General features: G+C 42.5%; 2 protein-coding genes, 1 long non-coding RNA gene and 1 pseudogene across 4 annotated transcripts; 2 read left to right on the forward strand and 2 right to left on the reverse strand.

Moving 5' to 3' along the window:
- Positions 1-7: 7 nt before the first annotated feature.
- On the reverse strand, positions 8-706 carry LOC117191368. Its single transcript, XR_004474034.1, has 2 exons — positions 510-706; positions 8-378 (listed from the first exon to the last, which is right to left on the reverse strand). It is a non-coding gene; the product is annotated as an uncharacterized LOC117191368 (long non-coding RNA).
- A 703-nt stretch (positions 707-1,409) lies between these two features.
- LOC117191359 (myosin heavy chain, non-muscle-like) lies at positions 1,410-3,720 on the forward strand. 2 transcript variants are annotated; one of them, XM_033396254.1, is made up of 2 exons: positions 1,410-2,223; positions 3,433-3,720. In XM_033396254.1, the coding sequence occupies exons 1-2, from the start codon at positions 2,092-2,094 to the stop codon at positions 3,493-3,495; spliced, it is 195 nt and encodes a 64-aa protein (XP_033252145.1). In that variant the 5' UTR covers positions 1,410-2,091; the 3' UTR covers positions 3,496-3,720. The 2 variants fall into 2 exon arrangements, 1 of the variants encoding a protein (XP_033252145.1); XR_004474022.1 differs by having other exon boundaries at positions 2,134-2,223; positions 3,370-3,720.
- A 674-nt stretch (positions 3,721-4,394) lies between these two features.
- On the forward strand, positions 4,395-9,570 carry LOC117191615 (cyclin-dependent kinase 6-like). Its single transcript, XM_033396434.1, has 6 exons — positions 4,395-4,505; positions 4,587-4,654; positions 8,585-8,720; positions 8,781-9,109; positions 9,179-9,314; positions 9,388-9,570. Exons 1-6 carry the CDS (start codon positions 4,395-4,397, stop codon positions 9,469-9,471), a joined length of 864 nt encoding a protein of 287 aa, XP_033252325.1. The 3' UTR covers positions 9,472-9,570.
- A 425-nt stretch (positions 9,571-9,995) lies between these two features.
- LOC117191354 lies at positions 9,996-12,079 on the reverse strand (annotated as a pseudogene).
- Positions 12,080-12,537: the final 458 nt, after the last annotated feature.

The raw sequence follows: 12,537 nt of genomic DNA on the forward strand, positions 1-12,537 counted from the left end.
CGCAACACTGTCCATTTCATTACGTTTTATTTCTGACCTTCTTTGCTCAAACCTTATTTTAGGCACAATAAAATTAAATTAAGCATTTAAAGCTAGCTAATCTTCTAGAAAATTGATTCGTCTATCGGATAAAATTATGTGTTGAGGACTGAAGGTCTTAGCTAATCTTAAGTCGAATTAAGTCAGCATGATTCGTGATTAAATATTTTTATAGCACTTTAGGTGAAAAATATCGTGGTCTTTTTTTATATAAAGATGAAGGACCTGCAAGAGTAAATATTATTTTTTGTCTAGTTCAAGTTATTATCAGTTTAAATAAAGGGGGTTTAAGTGGGCTAAGTACGTTTTTTTATCAGACGGTCAGACTTCTGCTCTCTTCTGAAACGAAAAAATGAGTCGTTATTTTTTAATGGGCCTTAAAAACGGGTATGGACAACAAACAAAAACAGCCAAGGCAAATTGCAAGGTTCGTACGAACCTTACCTCGGCGTTGTTGACAAACAATATACCTTGAAGTCAAAAGGGTGACTTTATCCTTTTATCCTCTTTTTTCTCGTTTTTATAAGCAAAAATTCCATGTAGGTAACAAAAGGGGTTGATGAATTATTCGTCTAATAATTTTAATGTGTCATATTGATAAATCGTTCACTCTTTCTTGCGACGAAAAATTGAGTCGTAATTTAAAATGGGATATAAAAAAGGGTAAGGACAAGGGCAAAAACAGCCAAGACAAATGTCGATGTTCGCGTGTGATGAAAATATTAAGCAAAAGTGGATTTCAGCTTGCATGCGGTTGCATTTTCAGGGCCGTTTTGCCTGCTGTTCATACCCTTTTTTTTCTTCCATTATGTGTATATATATACTGAATATATACTGAAAATATACTGAATGCGAGTACGCGTTGACAATAAATCGAAAACTATAGAGGTGCTACCGTTAAAATCGTTAAAAGTCAAACCCAAACACACAGACAACGCGAAGACCACGAAGCAAGTGGATAGTGGAGTAGGAAAAAGTGAAAGAGAAAATAGAGAGAACGCGAAACGTAACGCAACAAGGCAATAAACAGTGAGTAAAGCAACCGCTGAAACGACGTGCGACGCGTCGAAATGTGAGTTCCTGCGTGTTTGTGTGTGTGTGTGTGCATGTGTGTGTTGGTGCGCTGAAAGTGCAGCTGTCGCTTGAAACAAATAAAACCGCACAATTTCCATATAAAAAGACATTGCAAGACGCAGCTTGCCAGCAATATATCAATAAATCGGTAGTGCGAGAAAACAGCGAAAACCGAAGGCGAGGAGCAAGCGCGACAAGAAAAAATAAAATGCATGTAGAATAATTTTAACGCCCAAAAGTCTCCGGTCTGTCGGCGACGCTGATGTCGATGCCAACGCCGACGCCGCTTGTTGAAACAAATCCATCGAAATACGTGCATTTCGGTGAAAATTGAGTTGAATTTGCACAAATGCAGTGCTGACAAAGTGAAACGAGAGAATAAAAAACAATATTAATGTGCAAAATATGCGGAAAACTGCTTTGAAATGTGGAGAGCGCAGAACAGCGGTACACAAAAGAAGGAAAGAGAGAAGGGAGAAAAGGAATGGAATGATGGCCGCTTATACCTGCTCTGCTTCGAAAAAGAAACCGAAACCAGCCACCAAAAATGTTTGCTGCCGGCTCTGCCGCTGCTCCTGCTGCACTCTTCGGAATGCAAACTGGTTAATGGTTCATTTCTAGACACAGCCGGCTTGAGCAACTGTGGCCATATTTTTTCTTCTTTTGCGCTCTTCCCTTTTGAAACTGTTCTCGCCGCCTCCGTTTTGTGCCGCTCTTCTAAGATAAAGAGCGCGCGTCTCGAGATAAATGCGAAAAATATTGTATCTCAATGGCCGCGGTGTTTCCGATGTGAAAATTAAACGAAACCGTATTCATTATTTTGTGTTTGTTCTGCTCAACAGAAAAGTGTGTATTAAAAAACCTCAATAGCCCCCACATTACGACGAGAAAACACAAACGACAAAACCATAGTTGAATTGAGTGAGAATAATATATATATATATATAGAGAGAGAGAGAGAGTAAATACACCGCTACAATGTCGGAAGAAGTAGATCGCAACGATCCCGAGCTGAAATACCTTTCGGTGGAACGGAACCAATACAATGATCCGGCCACACAGGCGGAATGGACACAGAAGCGCCTGGTCTGGGTGCCCCACGAGAATCAAGTGAGTTCTACTGAAGAACCCTTGCCCACATATTCCTCCTGCATATTCGCACATTCATTTCTCTGCTGAAATCATCAGCGTTAAAAGATGCCACAGTTCTTCAAGTTGGTCAAAAACCAAATCAATTTGCCGCTAAAAGGGTTTTGCACAACATTTTCCAATTTGCATATCGCAGCCACACTCTGACTCACTCACACCAAACAAAAGAGAACGAAAGAGCGGGAGAGCAGGGTCAGGGATCCAGCGAGAGCGAGGCAAAACAAGTTTGTAATCTCTGTCCCTGTATTAGTGTTGAGATATGTTCTGCATGTGTGTGTTTGTGTGTGTGTGTGAGTACTGCCTCTAGCTACCCTGCAGTACGGGTCATTAATGACTCAGCTGCTGACACGTCGATGACCGCGTCACTACCCCCGATGACATAGTCGATGACCGGCCATACGCTGAGCTGATGACATTAACATGGAGATGTCCTAGGGCACAATCGATGACATTGTCATCGAGCATTGCCGAAAAATCATGACTTAATAAGCGATGATTTTTCACGATTTTTTGGCTTAAATCATCGCTTATTAAATGCATGATTTTTGCCTAAAGATCATGCACATAATAAGCGATGATTTTTACCTAAAAATCATGAATTTTATAGGTGATGATTTTTACCTAAATATCATGCACTTAATAAGTGATGATTTGTCACGTAAAATCATGCATTTAATATAAAAAGTAATACATTGTAATTGTTTATTTTTCCAATTATTTTTATTTATTATTATTCATTATTGTCTGCTTTGTATTTTTTTTTCTCTTGAGGTCTTCTGAAAATGACTATTCTTAATGTTGTGAATAGCCTTCCGAATCACTTTTTCTGCTGGCTCGTCGGGTATTTTCATCTTCACCGCCGCTGAAATAATTTTTTATTATTTTATAATTTTTTTACCCTCAGAAATATACCAAAATATACCGCATTTTCAAAATATACCGTAAATATACTGACGAACTCAAGCTCTATAATCCATATTCCTCGTTTTTGATATTCCGTGGAATATTAATAGCTATCTATATCTCTCAGCCCTACCCACATAATTTTATACGATTTATGAATCAATTTTTTACTAACTGGCTTACTCTAAATACTTGCTTTTGCAGCAGAGACTAAATTTTTGCCCGGGATGACAAACATTTTCTCAATTCTATAATATCCTTTCCTAGGGTATGCATTGTTGCTTGCATTTTTCCGCAACATGGAACGCGATTATTGCTTTCCGCCAATGAAAATTATGGCAGGAAACGGCTGCGACAGAATGTCAGGATGCGTCGTGTTAATATTCCCCAATAATTGGTAATATTCACCCTAAGTCGATGTCCAAATATAGTAATTTAAGAACATAATTTAAAAGTATGGAATGGGACTCATTGTTGTCAACCGGTTATTACCGATTCAAATAAATACTGAAATATACGGTATTATTTTCAATATATACCGACGTATTTTTGATATTCTGGCGAATATTACTAGCTAAATAGAACCCTCAGGCCTGCCCACATAATTTTATCCGACTAATGAATCAATTTTCTACTCGACTGGTTTATTTTAAATACTTGCTTTTATTTGATTTTGCCCAAAGGTCAAACAAATAAAACGTAAGAGATTATCTATATAATGTGTTTGTACAAAAATTGTGTGTACACACTTGCAACCATGGTCGATCTATCGGCCTAGCCCGCCAGATTTGAATCTATCCTTCTTCTTTCTAATCTGTGCGCCCAAAAGTACGCTGACCGCAATTGCCAAAACTATGCATCGTGGTATAGCCGCTCTATATAACGAATGACCCTTTTATATCTTTATTATCATATTGCTGATTTTGCATTGCTTTATATGAATATAAAACTTGATCAAAATGGAAAGACATGATGCGTGATGTGGATACATCTCATACATACATACTCATTCACTCATACACAAATAACATTTTGATTCTCATACTTTTCTTTCTGGAAGCAGAATGGTTAAAGTTCAAGTGTGACTAATTGAATGGACATTTTTCTTGTCTCCTTTTTTGCAGGGCTTCGTGGCCGCTAGTATTAAGCGGGAACATGGCGACGAGGTTGAGGTTGAACTGGCCGAGACCGGCAAGAGGGTCATGATTCTGCGCGACGATATACAAAAGATGAATCCGCCAAAATTCGACAAAGTCGAGGATATGGCCGATCTGACGTGCCTCAACGAGGCTTCCGTGCTGCACAACATTAAAGACAGATACTACTCTGGCTTGATCTATGTAAGTATTAAACTATATATTTCCTTCGTTACTCATAAACATAAAATTAACGCCCTGGAATTCAACGGATTCCCAGTCCAGATCAATGAAAACTTCATTCTAAGTGCGAGCGAAAAACGAAGCTCTGGATCGGATCTACTCATGTCTAGGTTAACCCCAACTTATTCCTTTGGTCTGCACGTTCACTCGGTTCTTGAAAATGTATATCTATACATTTCTGTCTAAAATGGGGTTCCTTCACGCCACATACATATGTACATACAAATTTGTGTTATAAGACTTGAAAGTTGCCGCTGTGCCAGCTGTTGGCAAGATGACGACGACGACAGCCACCATGATGCTAATAGTGATGATGATGACGACTTTAGAGTAAACAACAACAGCATAAATACATGTGTACATATGTACATATATATTTTCCATCCCAATAAGTTTTCTGGAATTATTGAAAAGCGAAACTCTGTCCTCAACCCAGCCCGAGTTCGTCTCTTTCTAAGTATTCGCCTGAAAGCGAATCACTCGATTCCTAACTCTAGCCTGTTTTCCCTCTCAAACCCCCCGAACATGCGCTCTTAATTGTTATGCCAAAAGTGTTTTCTGTTCGAAAATTACAAATTTACCAAAATCAGAAAGCCAATTACTAAAAGATTTCATGCAGTGCATTTAAATGGGAAGGAGGATATAAATTCATGTCTGCTTTTGTTGCTCGCCTCTCCCCCTACTTTTTATACCCGATACTCAAAATGAGTATGGGGGTATATTAGATTTGTGGTAAAAGTGGATGTGTGTAACGTCCAGAAGGAATCGTTTCCGACCCCATAAAGTATATATATTCTTGATCAGCATCAATAGCCGAGTCGATTGAGCCCTGTCTGTCTGTCCGTCCGTCCGTCTGTCCGTACCCTTCAGCGCCTAGTGCTCAAAGACTATAAGAGCGAGAGCAACGATGTTTTGGATCCAGACTTCTGTGATATGTCACTGCTACAAGAATATTTCAAAACTTTGCCCCGCCCACTTCCGCCCCCACAAAGGGCGAAAATCTGTGGCATCCACAATTTCGACGATACGAGAAAACTAAAAACGCAGAATCGTAGAAGATGACTATATCTTCTAGTGTGCAAAATCTGAACCAGATCGTATAATTATTATAGCCAGAATCAAGAAAACAATTTCATTCTTTCTCGCTCTGTCTCTCTCTAACACACAGGTTTCATGGTCGGTTTTGCCAATTGCAAAATATGAGTTCAAGGATCTCAGAACCTATAAGAGCCAGAGCAACCAAATTTGGTATCCACACTCCTGTGATATCGGACCTTGATGCTGGCTCGGCTCGGCTATTGATGCTGATCAAGAATATATATACTTTATGGGGTCGGAAACGATTCCTTCTGGACGTTACACACATCCACTTTTACCACAAATCTAATATTCCCCAATACTCATTTTGAGTATCGGGTATAAAAAACGATGCTGCCACATGGACAGCGAAATAGAAGGCAAATAGAGTTACATAGAAAGAGAGGAGAAACACCCACGGTTCAGGTCCCGCTTAAATCAAGCAGTTTATCAACATGCGCCAGCTACATGTTGCCAGAGCTCAGCCTTGAGCCACAGAAGAGTCTTATTTTTGTCTCTTAATGATCCATAGAAAGTTTAAGAGAGGGTGTGAGACCTACTGCATTTTTAATTTATTTTTCTGGAACAATTTAAGAAAAGAGGAAGAAATTAAGTCGTGCTAAGCAGTTCCCAACAATGTTGCAAGCCTGACAATCTTCTGTTCTTTTTTTTCATTTTTCGGGGGTAATTTATGTGATCAGATAAATCGATATTAATTGAAGATGCAATTGAGGCAGCTAATTCAATGATTTATATAACGAACGAGGGGGAACGTTGTGAGTTGCTGCGGACACCGCAACTCTACAGTTATACCCGATACTAAGTCAGTATGGCTCTCCTCCGGCAGACGCCGCTAATATTAAACGACACGACAAAGAGTGCGTGCGAGAGAGACAGAAAATCAGTCAGAGCGTGACGTCGGGCGCTGCGAAGCCAGTGCAAATTGATTTGTTCCTTTTGGCTATAAAAATTATCTGATCTGATCCAGATTCAGCAATCTGATAGATACGGTCATTATCTATGATTCTGCGTTTTTAGTTTTCTCGAATGTGCGATATTGTGGATGCAACAGATTTTCGTCCTTTGTGGGGGCGGAAGGGGGTGGGGCGAAATTCTGAGATATACGTTTTATAGTGAGATATAACAGAAGTGCGGATACCAAATTTGGTTACTCTAGCCTTAATAGTCTCTGAGATTTGTGGATGCCCCAGTTTTTCGTCCTTTGCGGGGGCGGAAGGGGGGGTGGCGAAATTTGGACACGAAACGGTCAAGGTCCGATATCACAGGAGTGTGGATACCAAATTTGGTTGCTCTGGCTCTTATAGGTTCTGAGATCCTTGAACTCATATTTTGCAATTGGGAAAACCGACCATGAAACCTGTGTGTTAGAGAGAGACAGAGCGAGAAAGAATGAAATTGTTTTCTTGATTCTGGCTATAATAATTATACGATCTGGTTGAGATCTTACATTCTAAAACATATAGTCATCCTCTACGATTCTGCGTTTTTGGTTTTATCGTATCTTTAAAAATGTGGATGCCACAGATTTTCGTCCTTTGTGGGGGCGGAAGTGGGCGGGGCGAAGTTTTGAAATATTTTTGTAGCAGTGACATATCACAGAAGTCTGGATCCAAAACATCGTTGCTTTAGCTCTTATAGTCTTTGAGCACTAGGCGCTGAAGGGGACGGACAGACGGACGGACGGACAGACGGAAAGACAAACAGGGCTCAATCGACTCGGCTATTGATGCTGATCAAGAATATATATACTTTATGGGGTCGGAAACGATTCCTTCTGGACGTTACACACATCCACTTTTACCACAAATCTAATATTCCCCAATACTCATTTTGAGTATCGGGTATAAAAAACGATGCTGCCATATGGACAGCGAAATAGAAGCCAAATAGAGTTACATAGAAAGAGAGGAGAAACACCCACGGTTCAGGTCCCGCTCAAATCAAGCAGTTTATCAACATGCGCCAGCTACATGTTGCCAGAGCTCAGCCTTGAGCCACAGAAGAGTCTTATTTTTGTCTCTTAATGATCCATAGAAAGTTTAAGAGAGGGTGTGAGACCTACTGCATTTTTAATTTATTTTTCTGGAACAATTTAAGAAAAGAGGAAGAAATTAAGTCGTGCTAAGCAGTTCCCAACAATGTTGCAAGCCTGACAATCTTCTGTTCTTTTTTTTCATTTTTCGGGGGTAATTTATGTGATCAGATAAATCGATATTAATTGAAGATGCAATTGAGGCAGCTAATTCAATGATTTATATAACGAACGAGGGGGAACGTTGTGAGTTGCTGCGAACACCGCAACTCTACAGTTATACCCGATACTAAGTCAGTATGGCTCTCCTCCGGCAGACGCCGCTAATATTAAACGACACGACAAAGAGTGCGTGCGAGAGAGACAGAAAATCAGTCAGAGCGTGACGTCGGGCGCTGCGTAGCCACTGCAAATTGATTTGTTCCTATTGGCTATAAAAATGATCCGATCTGATCCAGATTCAGGAATCTGATAGATATGGTCCTTATCTATGATTCTGCGTTTTTAGTTTTTTCGTATCTTCAATATTGTGGATGCCACAGATTTTCGCTCTTTGTGGGGGCGGAAGTGGGCGGGGCAAAGTTTTGAAATATTCTTGTAGCAGTGACATATCACAGAAGTCTGGATCCAAAACATCGTTGCTCTACCTCTTATAGTCTTTGAGCACTAGGCGCTGAAGGGGACGGACAGACGGACAGACGGACGGACGGACAGACGGACAGACAGACATGGCTCAATCGACTCGGCTATTGATGCTGATCAAGAATATATGTATATACTTTATGGGGTCGGAAACGATTCCTTCTGGACGTTACACACATCCACTTTTACCACAAATCTAATATACCTCAATACTCATTTTGAGTATCGGGTATAAAAAGTTCCTATCTGATTTCCCCTCTTCTTGCAGACTGTTCGAAGTATGCCAGTTTCTGGAGCGCGACGGACAACTAATGATTCTTCTGGTCTTTGAGCACCTGGAGCAGGATTTGTCTGACCTCATCGAACGCCTGCCCAAATCAGGCATGTCCCCCACCACAATCCAGGTGATTACGCATAATACCTCCATTAGTCAAACTGTGTAACCAAACGATCCCATCTGGCAGCGTCTGTCGCGGGAGCTCCTGACCGGCGTGGACTTTCTGCACTTGCATCGCATCATCCACCGCGATCTGAAACCGCAGAATCTGCTAGTTTCCGCTCAGGGCCATCTGAAGATTGCCGATTTTGGTCTGGCCAAAACATACAACTCCGAAATGAAGCTGACATCAGTGGTTGTTACGCTGTGGTATCGCGCTCCCGAGGTACTTCTTATCCAGCCCTACAACAGTTCCGTGGATCTCTGGAGTGCCGCCTGCATAATCTTTGAGATGTTCAACCGGAAGGCTCTGTTCCCGTGCACATCAGAGAAGAACCAGCTGGATCGTATATTCGAGTATGTATCGAATTAAATGTGTATCAAGTTTATATCTAAATCTCTGTTGTTTCCATCTCTCCCCTGTAGGCTGACGGGCCGACCCACAGATCAGCAATGGCCCAAAACCATCTCTGTGGCACGGGAGCATTTCCCTCACCGCCTTCCCAAGCGGCCACGTGACTTTTGCCCCAACCTGTGCGAGTTCTCCGATGACCTGTTGAATGTACCTTTGTGTGTTGCTCTCTCCGTCTGGATAAACATACTAATCTATGCCCTCCTCCGTGTCCTTCATCCAGCAAATGCTGTCGTACGACATAAACATGCGCCCCTCGGCCCTGGATTGCCTAGAGCACGATTACTTCACGCAGGAGCCGCTTTAAGACAGGGCCACCGATGGGTACAATGGACAGAGCTCCCAGACGTAGTCGGGTGGAGTTCGTACGCATTGGATGGCCGCAACCAGTGTTTTGTTCTTGTCATAATGTTCCTTTAAATGCAGTCCAGCATGTCATTCATTTTCCAGTCTAGGTGTCTTGCCCTGCAACCGGGTCCAGGTCCTAAGGCAGAAGCAGGAGCTGAATGAATACCATACCTTAATATGTTTTTAGTCGTAAGTTAAGTGTGGAACATGCGCAAAACGTGTAGCCGCAAAATCCCAAAAGTGGAACGATTCTCGGGGAAGATCAGTCCCATTCGAAATGTGATACAACAAGTTCAGGAATACATTATACAATTTCAAAATTTTGTACAGCAGCAGAAATAATTCAATATTTATGCCTATGTGCAGAAACTATGTTTGTAAATACACATATGTACATATGTATGTAAGTATACATATATGCATTGATACCTACATAATTTGTTATAGATCCTATGGACCGTAAATAAAAGTACAGTCCCATAATTAGTGTTGGTCAATATGCATGTATATGTATATGCACTCACAAGGAGATCAGAATCAGGCCAGGCCAACGAGTATATAAAAGACTAGGGGCAGCACCAGATTGTCCACTTGGTCGGTAAAGGCCTCCACCATGGCTGAGTTGATGGCTGCGAAAATGGTTGCAAACCACTTGGCCTGTGTCATGGCCAGCAGACCGGTCGCCTCCAGCAACCAGACGGACAGAAGGATGGACATCACGAAGGCGATAGTGCCTTCCAGGGAACGTGAGGAATCTGCAAGAGTTGAAAACGTTGTATTAGTCAGCAGTTCAATGGGAGTGTTCTCCTGTCACTACTCACTTCCCCACATGTTGCGTCCCATCTTGGAGCCCACCCCACTGGCCGCGGTGTCGCCCACGCCCACTGCCAGGATGCCCGAGAGCAGGATCAAAGTATCTTTTCCGGAGCAGGGGCAAGGAGTCAGCCATAGGGGCATGGAGCATCCAATAAGCAGGCAGAACGGGGTCAGCGCCAGAACCCCAGCGTCCTTTTCATCCCGGAACGAGTGGAAAGCGTCGGTCAGCCTGTCCGAAAATGGAGGAATCTCTAGCAGTCGCATCAGCTCCAGGACCACAAATGCCGCCAGCGCTATGCCCGTGGCTAAGTACAGTAGAGTGCACTGAAAGAGCACTCCTGGAACGAAGACAAGCACTATCAACAGGTGGATTATCTTACGGATTCGGGTGTTGGCTTGAACGGTGTGCCGCAGTTGCCAGGTGATGGTGGCGCCGGTCAATAGAACGAGCACCAGGTAGAAGCCTATAATTTGCAGTCGCTTAGGGCTCCTGAAGATGAACTGGAGCAGAGCCACAATAGGCAGAGGACTGGTGACGGGGGCACAGGTGACTGCCACTACGAGGAGGCCCAGCAACAGGTAGAAAGGAATAGGCCCATGCAGTCGTGGAACTGCGGTCACCAGCACGCAGAGAATGAGCAGCCACATCAAAGCATTCTGTGAAAGAGTGGGCTCTGATTCTGATTAGACAGGATTAGATGTGGATGAATGATCACCTAAACCCACCAGCATTATAAGATTAAGTCGGTCAAAATCACTAAAGGTCTTGGCATCCGCGTCCGCGGAGCACAGTTCGTAGAGCCGGTAAGTGGCGCTTATCACGAACAGCATAAGACCTTGGAATAGAATGGAGGCCTCGCCGTAGGTGAAGCACCGTGAGAAGCCACGCATCATGCAGATGTAAAAGTGCTGGTAGCCAGCTATCATCAGGAACCCCGCGAACACAGCAAACAACCGGAAGTGCCCAGGCAGAGGCCGAAACCAAGTGCGGTGAATGTTCCCGGCAGTAGGCTGATGATGCATTTGGCCAGTATGCTCGTGTCCGCAAAGAAGTACACGAAGAAGCAGAGTGTCTCCACGCACATGCCAGCGGCTGTCACCGTCAACATCAGATGGAGATGGACCTGCTCCTTGCAGGTCGGAGCGTTTAGAAAGCGCGAGGCCAAGGCCAGCGGCATCAGAAAGCACATCCAACCGCCACTCGACGCCCAGGGCCTGTTCGTCCAGTGGATTGGTGATAAGATAAGATTAAGTAGAGCGTCATTAACACTCAACTGGGAACTTTGCACTTTGACTCACCTGGGCAGCATGACATTGTCTCGCTTGGCGGTGGTGGAGTCGTGGACCCTGCTGCTGCTGTGGTGTCTATCCAAATGCTCGTAATCGCTGGAATTGCTCTCCGTTGTGGAGCCGGAGGACAGGTCCGATTCGGAATGTTCTGTTCCGCTGATTGAGCGTCGCATTGTCGCTTGTTTTATTTGTTTCTCAGCTTAAAGCATACTTCTAAGTGCCAAATGTTTGTTTTTTCTTGGACGCCCATCCGCCCGCGGATATATGGCCTGACCCTCAGAAATATACCAAAATATACCGCATTTTCAAAATATACCGTAAATATATTGACGAACTCAAGCTCTATAATCCATATTCCTCGTTTTTGATATTCCGTGGAATATTAATAGCTATCTATATCTCTCAGCCCTACCCACATAATTTTATACGATTTATGAATCAATTTTTTACTAACTGGCTTACTCTAAATACTTGCTTTTGCAGCAGAGACTAAATTTTTGCCTGGGATGACAAACATTTTCTCAATTCTATAATATCCTTTCCTAGGGTATGCATTGTTGCTTGCATTTTTCCGCAACATGGAACGCGATTATTGCTTTCCGCCAATGAAAATTATGGCAGGAAACGGCTGCGACAGAATGTCAGGATGCGTCGTGTTAATATTCCCCAATAATTGGTAATATTCACCCTAAGTCGATGTCCAAATATAGTAATTTAAGAACATAATTTAAAAGTATGGAATGGGACTCATTGTTGTCAACCGGTTATTACCGATTCAAATAAATACTGAAATATACGGTATTATTTTCAAAATATACCGACGTATTTTTGATATTCTGGCGAATATTACTAGCTAAATAGAACCCTCAGGCCTGCCCACATAATTTTATCCGACTAATGAATAAATTTTCTACTCGAC

The sequence above is a fragment of the Drosophila miranda genome (assembly GCF_003369915.1).
Source record: "Drosophila miranda strain MSH22 chromosome Y unlocalized genomic scaffold, D.miranda_PacBio2.1 Contig_Y1_pilon, whole genome shotgun sequence".
NCBI lineage: Eukaryota > Metazoa > Arthropoda > Insecta > Diptera > Drosophilidae > Drosophila > Drosophila miranda.

Excerpts from the sequence above, each read along its gene's own strand:
- LOC117191615 (XM_033396434.1), top strand. The coding sequence starts at position 4,395 with ATGAATCCGCCAAAATTCGACAAAGTCGAGGATATGGCCGATCTGACG. Across the intron at positions 4,506-4,586 it reads ACTACTCTGGCTTGATCTAT|ATCAATGAAAACTTCATTCT; the intron begins GTAAGTATTAAA and ends TTCCCAGTCCAG. Across the intron at positions 8,721-8,780 it reads TGTCCCCCACCACAATCCAG|CGTCTGTCGCGGGAGCTCCT; the intron begins GTGATTACGCAT and ends CCCATCTGGCAG.
- LOC117191359 (XM_033396254.1), top strand. The coding sequence starts at position 2,092 with ATGTCGGAAGAAGTAGATCGCAACGATCCCGAGCTGAAATACCTTTCG. Across the intron at positions 2,224-3,432 it reads GGGTGCCCCACGAGAATCAA|GGTATGCATTGTTGCTTGCA; the intron begins GTGAGTTCTACT and ends ATCCTTTCCTAG.